The 17,833-nt window shown below is 45.3% G+C and overlaps 1 protein-coding gene across 7 annotated transcripts in view; it reads left to right on the forward strand.

The window, feature by feature from the left end:
- The window catches only part of PIP5K1C (phosphatidylinositol-4-phosphate 5-kinase type 1 gamma), a 73,925-nt gene that overhangs the window by 35,936 nt on the left and 20,156 nt on the right, over positions 1 to 17,833 (forward strand). For all 7 annotated transcript variants that reach the window (XM_084614641.1, XM_084614642.1, XM_084614639.1 and 4 more), the window contains exons 2-8: positions 4,299 to 4,330; positions 8,768 to 8,860; positions 9,245 to 9,375; positions 10,076 to 10,193; positions 12,605 to 12,757; positions 15,234 to 15,533; positions 16,212 to 16,417. In XM_084614641.1, coding sequence (XP_084470767.1) covers positions 4,299 to 4,330; positions 8,768 to 8,860; positions 9,245 to 9,375; positions 10,076 to 10,193; positions 12,605 to 12,757; positions 15,234 to 15,533; positions 16,212 to 16,417 — 1,033 coding nt within the window. The remainder of the gene's footprint in view (positions 1 to 4,298; positions 4,331 to 8,767; positions 8,861 to 9,244; positions 9,376 to 10,075; positions 10,194 to 12,604; positions 12,758 to 15,233; positions 15,534 to 16,211; positions 16,418 to 17,833) is intronic.

A 17,833-nucleotide genomic window follows, 5' to 3' on the forward strand; every position in this document is an offset into this window, starting at 1 on the left:
TTTAAATCTTTAAGTGTTGCCTCATTTTTCCACCTGAGTACAGTCGTGGCTGTTCAACGGGCTTTGGAGCAGACAACTAAAGTTAAGATGTTTTCTGTCATTGATTATCTAGGTGCCAATCTTTATGGCAGTGAGTCACACTTGCTCCCTAATGTGAGTTTGAGAAGAGTTTGCTTTATGGCCTATTTCTCTTCTATAAAGGATTGTTTTGGCACCCTAGAATCTCCTACTATAGAACTTGTGAGTGAAACCAGTTTCAGTTAAGGTGTTTACTTTTATATAGATTCTAGTATTAAATTAAATCAAAATGAGTGAATTATTCTATAAATAAAAATAAAATAGTTTTCTTTTTTTATATTTAGCTGCAGTTTTTTCATTAGAACCCCAGAATGTGGCAGGATTCTCTTTAAAGGGGCATTTGACATCTGATATGCTAGGTCAGCTGTAAATTACAACTGTGGCCAAGATTTCCAAAAGAATGTAAGGGAGTGGGGCACCCCATATAGGTAGCTTTGAAAATTCAGCCTGTATCCTGTCGTGCTGATGTTTTGTGGGCCACTTACTGGTGGTGTATGTGAGTGTCATAGGTAGCTATAGATCAATCTGGATGTTGCTCAACTGCAAGGAGGATACGTCCTTTGGGACTTGCCTTGATGGTGAAGAAGTAGGATGCAAATAATAAATTGGGTTGTTTAAAAGTACTTTAACTTGTGCTTATTTGTTAACGAAACAACTAATTTTCTCTTCCAGTGTGTCTAGTCTCAGTTTAAATACCCATGATTTTTCAAGGAAGTTACACTATAAGTGAATGCTAAAAGTGGAAGTCAGCTCCCAGAATCTCTCTCTGTATAGCTCTGTAAATGTGCATGGTGCTTTCAGAAATAAATTCAGTCCTTGCCCCAAGGAGTGCTTATATTGGAAGAACAAGAAATTGTGACAGCAGCCAGAGGAAGAGTCAGGGAAGGGGTAAGGGTTAAATCAAACAGAGATGGGAGTTGCATTGTGCTGCAATCAGAATTCTCAGCTCTGAATGTTTTGGGGGGCGGGGTGCCGCCCTTTTTTTTTTTTTTTTTTTTGGTTGTGATAGGACAGCAGCAAGTCAAATGTACAGAACATACATTGCCTTTAAAAACAAGGGCTGAGATGGAGACAGGCAGAGAGTTGGAGTTACAGTAGAGTACCCTTGTATGAAGTGGCTGTCTTGAAAATGGCCCAGTGTGATTATGGATTTCTCGAGTTACATTGAGTAAGACGGTTTCAATTAGCTTGTTCAGTGTGGAAACTTCCTAAAGGAGAGCTCCAACTCATCCATAAACCCAAGTGCTGTGTTTCGTGGCTGTATTACTCCTGGAGCTAGAGTTAAGTCAGTTTTTTCCACCAGGCCATCTGTCAGCTTACTTAAGAGATAAGCACAGCCAAATGCTGCACGCTGAGTAGCCAATGGAATCCTTTCGATTTCTGCACAGACAGCCTGTTTATTTTGAAAGCCGATTTTTACTGTCAATGCTGTTGTCCCCCGAAACGAAATTTGTTCCAAAGAGCTGTGATCCCTTGCCCTAGGTGGCTGTTTTGATCACCCCTACTCCAGACAATCAGTGTGGACTCCGCACTTGGAACACAGACAACATTAGACACTCCAGATGCTGAGCACTAAAGCAGCTTATGGTAATTATCACAAAATTAAAGATAATTCTCTTGCTCTGGAATTCGGACAATGTGCAGAAAGATTAACTCCTGTGGAATACAAAGCTGTAGCAGAAGGGGCCTTAGCCTTTACCTTCCTACAGTCAGCATAGAAAACATAGCCTCTCTGGCTCAAATCCTGCTCTGTTACACTGTGCACCTCCATTGATTTCAACAAGGCTATGCTGGTGTAACTGGGAACAGAATCTGGCCCTTTGAATCATGCCTTTGAGTAGATGGCGTGTTTGTTGGCTTTGAGAAGAGGGGCCTTGTCCTGAGGAACTTACAATCTGGATAGACAGCACAGGCACACAGGAGACCATGTTGTGACCTAGAATGGTTGTGAAAGGATTTTCTGTCTGTTCGTCGTCCTAGCGGAGGTTAGTCCTGTGAGCTCTGAAGTGAGAGTGAGCGATATGATTTATGCAAAGAACAGTATTTCAGAAGAAGAAAGTGCAGTGGAATGGAATCCAGGGCCCTTCTGCTCATCCTTCCTACTGGTCATTTACCTGTTGCACTTGGGGGAGTTTTTTAAAAAATAAATGAATAAGATATTTGGTTCTGTTTGCCTAGGGCAATCTACCTACGGCTGGTTCAGCTCTAGCTGTGCTAGCAACATTGGGAGCCCGGGGGTGGTCAGCCTGCCATCACCATTCAAAGCATCAGGTTGCCTAGACCTGCTCCGTGGAAGCCGCTGTAGGCCTGTTGATGCCAGGTCTCCTCATATTTTTAACACAGGATCTGGGCCATGGATGCAGTGGTAAACTTTTATTTTTAAATATTCCTAGTGAAAATCAAGCCACTGAGATCATCTTCCAGCATGTGTTCAGAAAGGGCCCAGCCCCAGGTGGCCAGTAGGAAGCGCTCTTCTTTGTTTGTTTCCTGAAATATAACCGAAGGGAGCCCTTGTCATAGGACCCTGTAGGTGCATTGTTGTGGGGTCAGCACGGTATTAGGATGTTCCTGCTAATCTCAAATTCTTGTTAATACTAATTTTGAACCAGATCTTGTAGTACTGCCACTTGGTTGAAAATCTCTGAGCTCTTCAAGAAGGGTGGGTATGGCACATCCCAGCTTACTGACAGCATCCCCTCTTTTTCTGAAGAGCTTTCTGGTCAAGCTGCGTTAGTTCCCATAATGGTCTGACCGAATGGGAAAGTCTGATCAGCAGCGCTGGCTCCCTTGGCCTGCACTGCTCCATGCTGGCATGTCATGAGTCCTAAAGAATTGGACAGAAACATCCTCTTGCTCCTCCTGCCTTGCTGAAACAGCTACTCCCTTAGACTTTAGGAAATCTGCATTTAGGCCATGAGTAGGAGCTGCATCAGTTACATGTCTGACTGGTGGTTCAAGGGCAGGTTAAGTGGGGAGGGGTGGCTGCAGGTATGGAGCCTTTGTTCTGTGCAGAATGAATTTCAGTGTTCTGCTTTGCAGCATGAAATCCTTCATTTAGAAGGATTAAGGATTGTTCAATAGTCTGCTGATCCTATCGTTCCTGTAAACCTGGAAGCATGTACAAGGCCTGTGTCTCTCTCTCAAACCAGGTAACTGAAAGTAGGTAACGCTAGTTAGGCAGCCTCACAGTGAAATCCATTATTTCTTTTTAAAAAGGGCTTTTCCCTCCCATTTAGCACATTGGCTCTTCCAGCAGAACTCTCCATTTAAGGAGATGATTACTTAACTTGCAAGCCTTTAGGGCAGCTCTGCAGGGGTGTGCTGTATTGCTGAAAGGGCTCCTCTATGAGCAGCTCTTGATGCTTGAAGTCATCCAGGGTCAGCTTCATGAAAGCCAGAATTCTCCAGAATTGGGGGCGGTTGAGCTGTTGATATGTGCACATAACTGCTTGGGTTTTTTTGTTTTTGTTTTTTGGGGTTTTTTTCTTTGAATGAAAATTTAGTAGCTCTGCATTAGCCCATTGCAAAGGCCCCTTGTTCTGTTAGTGTGCTCTGGTTCAGACCGCAAAGGGGGCTGTTCTTATTTAGAAACGTGCATGGCTCAGTCTGCAAAGTTTGACTACAGATAAGGTGGGAAAAGGATGGGCTTGTGTTAAGGTGCTAATGGGACATGCTCAGACTTTGCCTTTCTGTGTGACCTTAGGAAAGTCATTTAATCTGTGCCTCAGTTCCTTGTCTGTAAAATGGGAATAATACTTCCTTCACCAGGGTGCTGTGAAAGCTAATACATTAGTGTGCTTGGGGTTCTTTAAGTAGATCTGGGGCTCAATTCAGACCAGTCTTTCCTCTTGTTGAGCGTCTAGAAGAGAGCATCATAAAAGCCTCTTTGGGTTTTAATAATTATTCAGCATAGCACAGTCCCATTACTAGAGGAGCAGCAAGAAGTAGGGGAAAGTTATGTCAATGTAACACCTTTAGAGTAAAAACCCCACCGACAGCTAGGAAAGAAGACATGGGCAACCTATGAGCTTCTAAAAGCCAAGTTGTCCAGGCTTGTTCTTTAACTTGGGACCCCTGCACTTGCAGAAATGAAAGCTGGGCAAAAAATTGCTGCCTTGTTTCTTCTGACTATTTGCTCGACTGATCAGCTGTTGGGATAAATGCACCTGCTAAGAGCCTGTGGCCATCCTCCTACTGACCTACTGTTCTTCTCTCCTCAGGTCTGGCACTGAAGAAGACTGCCCTCACTGAGGTGAGTTGCATACAACTGTTTAAAACCTTTTGCAGAGGGGGAGAGAGGACCCAAATAGAACTTTTATGGCGCACAGTTGAAACGGAGGAATGTGCAAGGTGGGAGAGTCATGGTTTTTTAAGTAAATCTTGGTGTTGGTGAAGGTGCCAGGTTGGCAGCCTATGAGAATGAGGTCCTCTATCTTCCTACAGAATGGTTGGCAGCAGGGCAAGGTATTGGGGGGTGGGGTGTTTTTGACCTATAGTGATCACATCTGGGGAGGGTATTTTTCATGATCCATTCAGCCCTTCTGTCTGCTGACTGCTAGTGGTAGGGCAAATTATGGTGATGGGTTTTGTTACGTTGATATGACCATTTGGAACTGGACTGAGACCCACCAACTAATCTATGTAATATTCAGGGATTCTCATTCTGAAGGCTAGAATGTCTGAGTCATGTGGAGCAATGGAAACTGCAACAAGCATGGCTGAGAATTCTTTTTATTGAGTGTCACCAGGTTGACTCATCACTGGGATTTGTTACTGATCAGTTTAAGTTCTCAGCTATTTCGACTCTACAAGTTACACCTGTGTGAAAGCATGGGCTTTTAGCTAAAGTAAGCCACTTTTAGCAACATGTAACTGTACCAAGCCAAGAATCCTAGACCATTGTAATGACAGCAGAATCTCAACCCATCACCGCCCTTACTCTACAGACAATTTTCCTGCAACAGTTTCATTGGTTGTATGTGGGAAAGTGCACAGATGGATTTCTGGGCCCAACTGCTACAGTTCAGCAGGTTCAATCACTGGGATTCACAGTCTATTAGTGTCCAATTTTTAACTTCTTGGATATTTTTGGCTTTTTTTACAACATGACTTTGATAGCACAGGCTTTCAGCGTGTGTGTGTGTGTGTGAGAGAGAGAGCGCGCGCGCACTGAAGTGGGCCATCTCACCATTGCTCTCCACTGGGCTGAGCTAGGACTTGAGATCCAAATTCGATTCCTGCCTCTGCCACAACCTTTCTGTATGACCCTGGACAAGTCACTTAATCTATTTCCTAACTGTCCAATGGGGATGAAACATCCCTACATCTCAGGGGTTTTGAGAAGATCGTCTTAAGGATTTTATTACTACAGTGACGAAAGCCATGTAAGCACTTGGCTACCAATGCAGGCCCAAAATCAAATCCCTGGCCTTCTGGTCAAAGCTCTGTAACCCTTCACCAGTCCTGAGCAACTCGGGCACCTACAGTCTAACACAACAAATGTATGTACTGAAACTGGCCCCCATCTAAGTATTTGAACCTCAGCAAAGCACATTTTGTCTTTCTTAGAATAGAGATCCCAATAAATTGAGCTTCATTAAGCAGCATGCAAGTCTCAATCAGAAACGGGGAAAGCTGCTGCTAAGATTCCTAGAGCTGAGACTAAACTTGAGAGCCTGATTTTCAGACCCCATCCTCCAGCTAGTCGATGGGAGCTGCAGATGCTCACCTGAAAATCGGGCCTTTAAATATTTGCTCAGTTCACTACTTTAGTTACCAGATTTCTAGTCAATGCTACACATTGTAGCGGCCAATCCCACCCTCTCTCTGCTGCTGTGCTTGTGTGGGTCAGTTTTTGGCATTGGTTTTAGAATCTGAGTAAGCTCTTGGCTCTGGTTAGTGTTTCCACTGAGAATGAAGCACAATAAGAGCAAAAACTTCGTATACTCATGGATTTAACAGCCTGTGATGAATATAAGCTATGCAAATATAGCATCTCTTCTAATCCCCCTCCCCGCCCCCTCTCCGCAAGCTACTCACCTACCACTTGTCTCTGTACCTTTCGACAATCCCACTGCTCTTGGTACACCTCTGAATGCTGCCACTGAGTGTATGCGCCTCATCAACTCTTTGAAATCTCACCTTAAAATTCATCTAACTCTTGTTTATGCTTGAATTTTTCTCCCTTTGTTAACTGTTAAGTAATACTGTGCAGATTTAGTGGTTGTAGAACTAAAACAAATATTAGAAAAGCTGCTATAAATGTCTTGGGCGAGGTGGGTTATTGTGGGTGCATCTCCCCAATGCTCCATTGATTTGGCTTCTAGGTGCAATTTGTAAAGTCCTGAATGTGTATCAGTGTGGTCAGGTGGGTAGAGCACTGGACAGACTTAGAAGACCTGGGTTCTAAATTCCTGATGCTGCTACTAGCCTGCTGGAAGACCTTGGGCAAGTCCCTTCCCCTCCCCGTGCCTCAGTGTCCATTTGTAAAATGAAGATAATGATGCTGACCTCTTTTGTAAAGTGCTTTTAGATCTGATGAAAAGCACTATGTAGAAGCTAGATGTTACTAAGCACAGTAGAAGAGATGATTATTAATTACATAGGGGGTGGATCCCAGGGATCACCCCTCTGTCACTCATTAGCTAGGATAAGGTTACAGTTTGCTAAGTCGCTCTTGGTTTCTGTAGTTAAACGCCACAGTTGGCAGCAGGGAGGGTCCTCTGTGCCAGCCCCTGATCTCTAGGACAGTGTTCAGCCAATTTTTGTTTGATCCAGCTGTGTCAGACTGAGTAATAAGGTTTGGTGCAGGGTGGGGGGGGTCATTGTTTGTAGGCACCCAGATGCTGTGATGGGCCCTCCATTTAAATGTCTAACAATAATTATAATTTTCTATAAAGAGATGGCTCTGGGAGTATGTTAGCAATTCTCACACCTCCAAAATCAGCACCTAGTGGGAAATTAAACTTCTGGACAGGCTAACTCCTTATTTCATTGCACAAATAAAGATCCAGTCCTCTCTAGGACAGGAAATGCTCTGTTATGGTTAGAACAAGGGCCTGGGCATTGAGCCCCTGCCCTCTATCCCCAACTCTTACTTGCTATGTGACTTCAGTCACGTAACCTGTCTGTGCCACTGTTGGTCAGTGTGTAAAATGGGGTTAATTACCCACAGCATGGGGTGGGATTGCAACAGTTTTAATTCATGTTTGTAATGAGTTTTGAGGTCATTGGGTGGAAGATGAAAAATGTAACATTAACTACATGTGTGGATTAATGGTAGTCAGAATGGCTGGAGTCTGCTGTAGAAATGTCCAAGACTACACAGATCTTTATAGAAAGAAATAAAGGCATCCAGTTGGTCCTGTCCAGAAGGCACTCTAGCAGCTTGGGTAATTGGAAGGAAATATTGCAATACTTTGCTGCAGTCTGAATAGATTCACTCCCTTTGTGTAAACTTCAGTGTTGATAAATTGTCAAGTGCTGCCGCATAGATCAATACCACTGATGCAGTGTTCCTCCAGGAGAGACTGCCTTGGGTCATTACAAATTGTGCCTAGATGAGTCATGTCTAAAGCCATGGCCAGCTGTTAATGGTGTCACAGAAGCAGAATGCTCAAGCTCCCCCCAGATGTACATGGTGAGTCCACTGAAAGTTGTTGGCGCCTGTGACGCTTCTCCACCACCGTAGGTAGTGGGCAACTGCAGAGTCATTCAAGCAGCACGCCAAGGCAGAGATGTGTTTAGGTGGGTGGGACTGCAGAGAAACACTGCCTTGAACTTTACAATGTGCAGTTGGCTTGATGTGTAGAGCTCTGCTGCTGATCCTGGAAGGAGCAAATGGAGGAAAGAGACGGGACAGAAGGGCTATCGTTTTAGTGTTGGTGCTCAGACCGCACTTTACGCACCTTTGCTACGTTTCTGGAGGAAACTGCTACAATTACAACAATTCACCTGGCTTGGTGAATCAGTCGTTCATAAACAGCAGCTTGCTTAAGTGAAGTGTCTCCCCATGAACACAACACTGGTGATTCATTATCCACTCTGCTTGCTGACTTTCAGATGGAGTATAAGGGGTTGGCTTTGAGCTCTAAAGCCCAAATGGCCTGGTACATCGAAGTGATCTGTCTGTCTAGTATTTGATTCACATCCCCACAGTGCCCACAAACATGAATGCAGTTCTACTCCCATTACCCTGTGAGGTGGGGAAGTATCGCCAGTTTTCAAATGGGGAACTGAGGTACTGAAATTAAGTAACTAATTGTTTTGGGGGAGTTCGCTGGCCTTCATTAGACAGGAGGTCAGAGGATCATGATGGTACCTTCTGACTTTTACACAGGGAGTCTGATGGAGTTGGGAAACAAACGTAGATCTGAGTCCCAATCCAGTGTCCTAACCCAAGACCATCCTTCCTCCCAGTATGTCAAGATCCACAGTCCTGTGTGTGATAAACTCGCTGGCTATCAACTCGCCTCTCATCCTGAGGGATGTATAATTTAGTGTTTAAAGCTTGCTGGTGCCAGATACATCTGTATGCACTCTGCAGATCTTTACACAGGAATAAATGCAGACCATTGCATTCCTTATAACCACAGCACCTTAGTCCTGACTGCACCACTGTGCCTCTTTTCTTCCTTCCGCTAGCGTAGCTTTTCTTAACCACTCTGACCTGGAAACTTCTCTTTCCCAGGCCCCATCATTATCAGGACAGCCTGGAGTTGGCCAAGGAAAGAAGATAGGTCATCGAGGAGTTGATGCTTCTGGCGAAACTACCTACAAAAAGGTTCCGTCTCTTGATTGATTTCTGGAGGGTAGTGGCCACACATACAAATGGGAGGTTGAGAATAGAATAGCGACCAAGTGTGTATGAACAGGTCGTTCAAACTGTAAGAAACAAAGGGGGAATACAGGTGTGCGATTGGCTAACCAATTTGATTAAATTTCCCTGCAGTGTACTGTGCTGACCTTACACGCTACAAGCATTTCACAACTGTCATTCTATAGAAACCTGAGGCACTCTATAGTGGTGTTCTCTTACAAAGCAGCCAATATCTGAGACCTCCCACAAGGCATCAGCATGATCAGAGCATCAAGGATACCTATATTTGGGGGCTGTTGCTGTAACTTAACGGTGAATGTGCATTGACTGCTCTCTTCCTTCTGCTAGACCACTTCGACTACTCTGAAGGGGGCCATCCAGCTGGGGATTGGTTACACAGTGGGGAACCTGAGCTCCAAGCCAGAGAGAGACGTCCTGATGCAGGATTTTTACGTGGTGGAGAGCATTTTCTTTCCCAGGTAAGAGGACAAGTGAAACAAAATGCAGGGGCTGGCTGTTTCCTTTCATCATGCTGATTTTAAAGGGGCTTCATTCTAAGCAGAAAGGTGGGCCCTCAGAATTTCAAGTGTGCACCTATTTCTTACCGGCATATTACTGGAAGCATTAGAATCCATGGTGCTGCAGCTCAAGAGATGGGGTTAGATTTACTATGGGCTGTGATATATCTGCTTACTGGGCTTGTTAGCCTTGAAGCTTTTGTTGCCTTTATAATTGTAGTCCTTTTTAACCTACCTATGTGGAATTTTCACCTCCAGATGTTACATTATCTTTGTACTGAGACTGAGGAAACCCCCCAGCCAACAATATTCATTGAACCACTTCAACTTTTGCATGGCTGAGCTGTTAATGTGCAGGGCTTACAGAAACTAGAGTCTAGAGTATATGTATATACGTCTAGCCTTGCAAACTTCTATTTGCTCTTCCTAAGGAGTGAGTTTCCTTGCCAGATGGTTAAAATATTAGATCTTTTTGCTAGTGTCCTGATGAGGTCAGGTAAGATCTTTGTGCCTAGGCTGGTGGCTTCTTGGAATGCCTTTTTGCAAAGCTCAATTTTTCCTTTTTTTTCGTATCTATCAACTGGCTGGGTGTAAATGTGCAAATATGCGAGGCATTAATGTGAAATAACATGCCTGCTCTTTTTGTATCCTTTCCATGCAGTGAGGGAAGTAACCTCACTCCAGCTCACCATTACCCTGACTTCAGGTTCAAAACCTATGCACCCGTGGCTTTTCGGTACTTCCGGGAGCTCTTTGGAATTCGTCCAGATGATTATTTGGTATGTATGGAGTTCTTTATTTCTCTGTGGTTAGTACTAGGTATGAATGGGCTTGGATAGAACTGCTTTACTTGAAGCCTCAGCAAAATTGAAGATGGGGAAACGCCATACCACAGACTGATATGTGACCAGTCAGCTGCACAGGATTAGGGGGTTTCCTTGGATTTTTGTTAAATTCAGTCTCCAGCTAATAGCTGGGGGAAACTGAGGCATGGAGTCAAGTGATAGGGTCAGTATCACAGGGGGAGTTGAGGTCAAATTTGAGGAGAGAACACAAAGAAAGCCAAACATCTCCCACCTAATATTTGGTAGCTGGAGACTGAGGTACAGTACTGGGATTAGAGAGAATCTCTGATCCTGTACATTAAGCAGATCCCAAATGTGAGGCAGTCTGTGGTGGTGCTTCTTTTCTTGTACAGTCTGAGAAAGACCAGCTGGAAGAGTGGGTCTGAGAGGCTTCTGGTGTTTCTGCTTCGGTTTGCCAAGTCCATTCCCAGCAAATTAGGTCTGTTGGGGCACCCTCTGTTAAAGGAAGAATGGAATAATCTACTGTCATGGAGTCTTTAAAGTGTATTTGGTTAAAATGATATGGTGGGGTTCTGTGTCTCACTGACAATGCAACAAATTTACTCTGTCTACAAGAAAAAAAGACAAGTATTCTAAACTCCCTTGGAACCTCAGGGAAGATGTTTGCTGCCTCATGCATCATCCCCAGTAATAAAGATTGAACAATCTGAGAGTTAACACTTGGTAAGGTGAAAATCAGAATAGACTCCAGCTTGCTCTCCTAGAGCTGAAATGGCTTGTCAGGGCTAACCAGTCTTCTCCTGTAAGATCGCTGATTGGCTTTGGAACAGACTGAGGCCGCGTCTGCACGTGGGTGCTGGAGGGGCACAGCTGTGGGGGTGCTGTAGCACCATAGTGTAGCTGCCTCCCACTGTGAGAAAGGGGTTTTCCCATCGCTGTAGTTAATTCACCTCTCCGGGAGGGGTAGCTAGGGGGTGGGAGAATTCTTCCATCTACCTAGTCGTGCCCGCACTAGGGGATAGGTCGGCATAACTGCAATGTCCTTTGTGAACTTTTCCTACCCCTGAGCAACGTCAGTTTAAAACTGAAGTGTAGGTCAGGCCTCAGTTAAAGTTGACTCCTGTGTGTAAGTGGTTGCACCTCATCTTGCTGATAGCGAGGCAGGAGTTTGTTGGAGGCAGGAGCAGATCGTCTTAAGAAGGTGCCATTTTTATGTAACCGCTTTGCCCGTATCTGCAGTTAGTCAGAAATGAGGACTGAAAACATACCAACAGAAATGAGCCTGTATGATGGGGCTGCTTGACAACGACAGAAATCCCCATCTGTGCCATCTGGGATAATGCCTGCTGATTTGATAGTGGTTACAAACTTGGGGGAGGGAGAGATCCTGCCTGAATTCCAAAGGTGTCAGATCTGATTTGCAGCCACTGCTTCCCCTTTCTCTGGCCCACTATGGCAGTGAATGCCTTTTAATTATGCATGAGATAATTAAGTTAATAAAGTCTTGGATAGTTAATCCATGCAGTGCTGTAAGCTGTTTTCAGCATGTAATGATAGCATTTAATTTATTGCTCTGATTATGTCCCCTCTGCCTTACCTTCTTCAAATATCAGCTCCTACATAATGTTGCCCTAACCCCTTTTGTCTGACATATGCAAATGTTTTTGGACATTTGCATTTGTATCCACACAACACCTCTGCCTCCCTGCTCTGGGAACTTGCTGTTCAGATTTCTAGTCCCTGCTCTGTGCTCCAGGATTGGGTTCTGAATACAGGGAAGCATAATTACCACATGCCTACTGATACGCGAGTTTTCTGGGGGTGGTTTCCCACCTCTTTTAGTTGCTGCACTGAGGGTGTGAGGGACGCCTCTGCAAACCATGTATCTCTAATGTTTGAGCACATGGGAGAGCTCTAGTCTTGGGAACAGGCAGTGCGTTTTGTTCCTCTCTGGAACTGAGACATGCGGAACGCTGAACAAGCTGGCTTGTCTCTTTAAATCTGATCTTTCTGTCTGCGCGCACCCTAACACACTGAGGGAAAGAACCTTATGTGGTGGTGGTACAGGGCACAAAACATAAAAAGATTTTATGTTATGCAGCCTGGGTGTTACTGAGGGCAGGCAGATTAGCTTCACTCTGTGAGCAGTCAGGGCACTCTGGACTGTAGTATATGCATCTCTTTGTAAGCTGTCTTCCACCCAATCCACTGTGAGATTAACTCCAGTTTAAGGTTCACAATTTCTGTACTGCTTAATATCCCAGACCTATTGGTCTAGATTCCATGGGGTGGTGCCTTAGGAATGTCTTGTAGATGTATTATTCTGATCCTAGTTTATCATGTGGTGTATGAATGACATCTTATTTTTTTTCTTTCATTCCTAGTATTCATTATGTAACGAGCCTCTGATCGAGCTGTCGAATCCTGGTGCCAGCGGCTCCCTCTTCTATGTCACCAGTGATGACGAGTTCATCATAAAAACTGTGATGCACAAGGAAGCGGAATTCTTACAGAAACTTCTCCCTGGCTACTACATGGTGGGTATCAGGACATTGGTTTGTGGGAGAAATGTACAGCTTGCCTGTCCACAGCACCACAAAGGGTGGTGTTTTGGTAACCTAGCAGGGCTTCCTTTGCCCGCCTTCCCAGCACACATGACAAAATGAACAGCCTATTGTGAAGCCTGATGTGGAAACAAAATTCAACCCACTTAAAACCTGGAGATAGCTGAGCAATGTCCTGACAAGTGTTTGCACCCTCCTCCAGCTTTACTGCTGTTGTATCCCAGGATAGCAGATTATCATGCCTTAACTGTTGGAGGCCTTAAGGAATGAAACTTTCTCCTCCCCTTTGTCTCCTATCAGATGTTCTTAGGTTTGTGAAGGCAGCTGTGTGGCAGAGTGGGTGTGTTTATTGCCCTGCTATTGTGTAGCACCCAAGCATGTTTGTTTCTGGAGTACCCATCCCTACTATTTCCTGAATTTCCCTTGTGTGTGCGCCGCTTAATAGTGATCTGCTCAGCAATCTATTATCTTGGGTCCCTGCCATCGAAAGGCCCTGGTACCAGTCTGTCAGCTGAAGCCTTTGCCTGTATCAGCCCATGGCTGCAGCTTGGTATTTTCTAACCTACCCCAAACTGTGGGCTGCTCTACAGTGCAGCAGCCTGGTGGGTTAGCATGGCAGTGCACTGGGGCTCAGCAGAGGCTTTCCAGGAGGAGAAAATAAGAACCAGAATAGGAGCCCACTGTAGCAGGGAAGGTGGGTCCCCCCCAGTGGCAGGAAGTGTCTCCTCCTACACAGATGCATCTTAAGGTCCAATTCCAGATAAAAAACTGTGTTCAAAGAACCTGAAGCCTGCAAAGGGGAAGCACTGTGCTATGGAAATGCCAGAGCTAAGGTTACCTACACAACCTTCACTCTGCCCTTTGTACGTGTGCATCGTACTAGTCTTTAATTACCTGATGAGCTGTTTTCCTCAGGTCCCTGCCTCACTCAGAGCACTGGTCTGGGACTGGAGAGATCTGAATTCTATTTCTGGCTATCCCACTGGCTTGCCGGGTGAGCTTGGCCAAGCCATTTCTGCTCTCAGTGCTTCAGTTTCCCCTTGTGTAAAAAGGATGTGATGATACTTACCTCCCTTTGTAAAGTGCTTTGAGAGTTACAGAAGAAAGGAGCTGGATAAGAGCTAGGAATTATTATTCAGAAGCACTTCAGGCACCTAGGCTCCAGAGTGTAACTGAAAGTCAGTGGCTCACTTTTGAAAATGGGATTTAAACAGCTACATCACTTAAGAGCTTTTGAAAATTTTACTCCCTGTAGGGAGTAAAACCTGCTAGGCAAGGCTCCTAGGATTAGGACATCTCAAATGAAAGTAGTAACTAGACTCTTCTTGTCCCAGGAGCTTTAGATGGTTGGATAATAAAAATAATTATAGAGGATCAAACACGACTTCTCGCCCTGTTGTAAAGCGCTTGTGCTGTTGTCCGATATGTTGTAAAGTTACACTATGCTAATTGCTACGAGGGTCTCCCTGCTGCTGTCAGAAACTCCTCTGAGGTGTAAAATGACCTGAGACAGACAAGACACCGGGACGGTTGGTGCTGAGTTGCTCTAACTCTGGAAAGTGGAGTTCTGCTTTCAGCTGCTGGCTGGGAGTGGTGGCTTTGTGTACGGCACTACATCGACTGATACGCTCATAAAGAAAACTCACTCATGGGTCTAGTTAGAAAAGATGAGATGAAGGGCATTAAATTTTCATACACTTGCTGTGCTTCTGCTTTCCTTTGTTTTGAAATCTGGCAGGTTCATCTCTTCTCTCATATAGCTCTTTTTGTTTCCTTTTAAAAACCTCCCAGCGCTGAACAAGCAAGCTGCGTTTGTGATATCGTTCCTAATAACATGATTGCCTAAAATGGGCCTGACGTTGGGGTGGGTTAACTGATCTCTCTGGCAGACTGTTTTATAAATTGACTTTGTTAAAGGTAAGCTGAGATGATAGTATATCCTTCTGGAGAGGCTTCATAGAGATGTTGTAATACATGTTATGCCATTGGTTTGTTCTGAGCTAGGAACAGTTCATAGTTGTAAGGTCTCCAATTGGATGAGGATATCTGATATTTTAAAACTTTAAATTGCCACTAACTAGTTGGGGGGTTTTTTGGGGGTGGGGGGTATGATTAGGTTTCCCTTTCCTTAGCTGCAGTTTGTGGGGAAATCTGTCAGAGAGATGTGCAAAATGTTGTTTTCTATAGGTAAGTCAAGGCATAGCAGTCTTTCCAGTTTGTAAAGCCAGATCCTAGATGGAGCCATTCAAATGGTTAGTTGAAGTTTGTTTGGGATCTTTCTCCTGCAAAGCTGTCAAGGTAAAAATAAATTCTGGATGCGCAAATGCTAATCTGTGAACCCTTCCCAAAGCCAATCTGATCTTGGGTTCTGCACTAAACAAAGCGGAAGTCGTTTTTTCACAAAGGCTCTTTCTAACCTCCCCCTTCTGCCTTCCTTGCCCCACTGCAGAACCTGAACCAGAACCCACGGACCTTGCTGCCAAAGTTCTATGGACTGTACTGCGTTCAGTCGGGAGGCAAGAACATTCGGGTGGTGGTGATGAACAATATCCTGCCCCGGGTGGTGAAAATGCACCTGAAATTTGACCTGAAAGGTTCGACCTACAAACGCCGGGCATCCAAGAAGGAGAAAGAGAAATCCAGCCCCACTTTCAAGGACCTGGACTTCATGCAGGACATGCCAGAAGGCCTAATGCTGGACACAGACACCTTCAGTGCACTGGTGAAAACACTTCAGCGAGACTGCTTGGTAAGGGCAAGGTAAACCTAGAAAGCTGGACTAACAAACTGTGGGTCTCTAGCTCTCAGGCAGCTGTAACCAAGATGGAGTGTCCTGTGCTTTTGTTAGCTCATTAATCTGTAAACCCAAAGCCAGCTGTCTCCATCCCGGTTCTCAGCTCACCCAAAAGCAGAGTGCAGTAGTTAAGTACTTTGCTAGTTTCAGAGAACATCCATTACGAAATGTCATAAAACCAAATGACACTTGGCTCCCAGGGACACAGCTTACCATATGCTGTGGAATTCTTGGTTTTTCCTATCACATTTGTTCACTTATTCTCCAGTTCACACAATTCAGTCATCCAGAACGAGGTCATTGGGGTGAACGAGCTTCTGCTGTACAGTGTGCAACAGGTGACGAAGCAGAGCTGGCCCCTTGTAAACTCTTTGCCATCCCGCAACCCCCTTAAAAGACCAATGGCAAGGGTGTCTGAGATCCGTTAGACCAAGCCCAAAGTATGTTGAAACAAAGGGTGATTAACTCTAATGCTCTCTTATGCTGCTGCTAAGGAGTTGCTGGCATGAGTTTTGTGTAACCAAGATGGACTGTCCCACGCTTTTGGGTCTGCCTTTGAAGTAGCATGTGAGAACTTACTGGACTGACTGTCTTTTTGTCTGATTTGTTCTTGAACTCAATACTAACCTATAGGTGTTGGAAAGCTTTAAAATCATGGACTACAGCCTGCTGCTCGGGGTGCATAACATAGACCAGCAAGAACGGGAGCAGCAAACTGAGGGAGCCCAGAGCACGTCTGATGAGAAGCGTCCCGTTGGGCAGAAGGCACTTTACTCCACAGCCATGGAGTCCATCCAGGGTGGGGCTGCCCGGGGGGAGTCCATAGATACAGATGACACGTAGGTGAAAATGGTTCTCTTGTACTGCTGTAATGGGAGTGGGTGGAAGCAAAAAGCCAAAGTAGTAAATCCCTCAAGGTTGCCACCCTGTGCCGTTGGCTTGAGCTATCTGTGTGACCCATCTGCCTTAAGGAAAATGGAGCACAGCCGCTGATGTAGTGTAGCACGGAGTAGTTTGTTGTCATTCTGAAACACTTTATCAATTCCCATTTTGTTATTTACAATGGTCAGGACCATGAATTGCACCCCATCCAGTAGGTAACTGGGCCCTGAACCAGCCTGTAGGCACAGCACTGGTCTTGGGAGGAGAGATGGGGGCAGGCTTAGCTCAGGAGTGTGGTGATGCAGTGGGGCTACACACTATCCTAGCCCGTGGAGCTTGGAGTTCAGTTTCTGCTTGGGTCATGAGTCTGTCACTTGCTCCCTGTGGAATCCTAGCATGCCAGTGTGGTTTGAGGATTTGACTTGCTTCGCAGTACCCGGCCTCTGCTCAGGTGAGATCCAGGCGTTGGCATTTGGGGTTTGACGGGGAGGATTGGAAGTGCACAGGTGGAGCTGTGGGCGGCGGAAGCTTGCCCGGTGCTTGCTGCACTCTGCCTTATCTGTAGTTCTTGAGCCGCATGTGGCTCTTGCAGCATTTTGTGTTTATGGCTCGGTGGATTGGCCTTACTAACAAATTGTGGGGTTGCTGTGTTTGTCTGATGGCATCTGTGTGCTGAGAGACCAGCTGCTCCATTTTGAACAGTTAAGATTCTGCACAGTTAAAGAGCCAGGAAATACGTTGGTGTTTCCATTCTCTCAAATAACTCTTAATTCCAGTGGACAGCCTGATGTCCGCATGTCAGCTTACCATGTGCTGACACTAATTGTGCTGCAAATTCAAGATGGGTATTAATGGGTGGAGGTGGGGGGCAGTTTGAAAACAAACTTGTGCTTAAAGATTTGGGCCAAGCTTCTGCTTTTATAAGCACACAACTCCCACTGACTGCATCCAGGGCTTATGCTATCTGTATTGGTGAGCAGTCTGGCCCTTACAATATAATAGGGGTTTCTACCCTAGGGTTCTCAAAGCGTTTTGCCTGAAAAGAGCATCCTAAGATTTACCTCCCCACTGCTGTAGGGAGCAGCTGGTGTGGGTGTGTGTGGTGGGAGCTAACACCCTGTCTTGATGTCCGAATGTATATTTTTGGGAGAAGGGGATGTTTGCCCGGATGCCTCCTTGAAGTGCCACAGGTGTCTTAATGTCCTCCTAGGCTGCCATGGCAGAAAGCTGTTAGCTTAGTGTGTCTGAAGGGCGCATTTCACGTGCGGCACTGCAGCCGGTTCTTTACCTCTAGCTTCTGAACATGAACCCATGTCCTACCGTAGGACAGGAACCCTGGGGTGCTCTGACCCAGGTAGGAGAAAGCAGTCACC

Source organism: Lepidochelys olivacea (assembly GCF_965140295.1).
Source record: "Lepidochelys olivacea isolate rLepOli2 genome assembly, chromosome: 25".
In the NCBI taxonomy this organism is placed as follows: domain Eukaryota; kingdom Metazoa; phylum Chordata; order Testudines; family Cheloniidae; genus Lepidochelys; species Lepidochelys olivacea.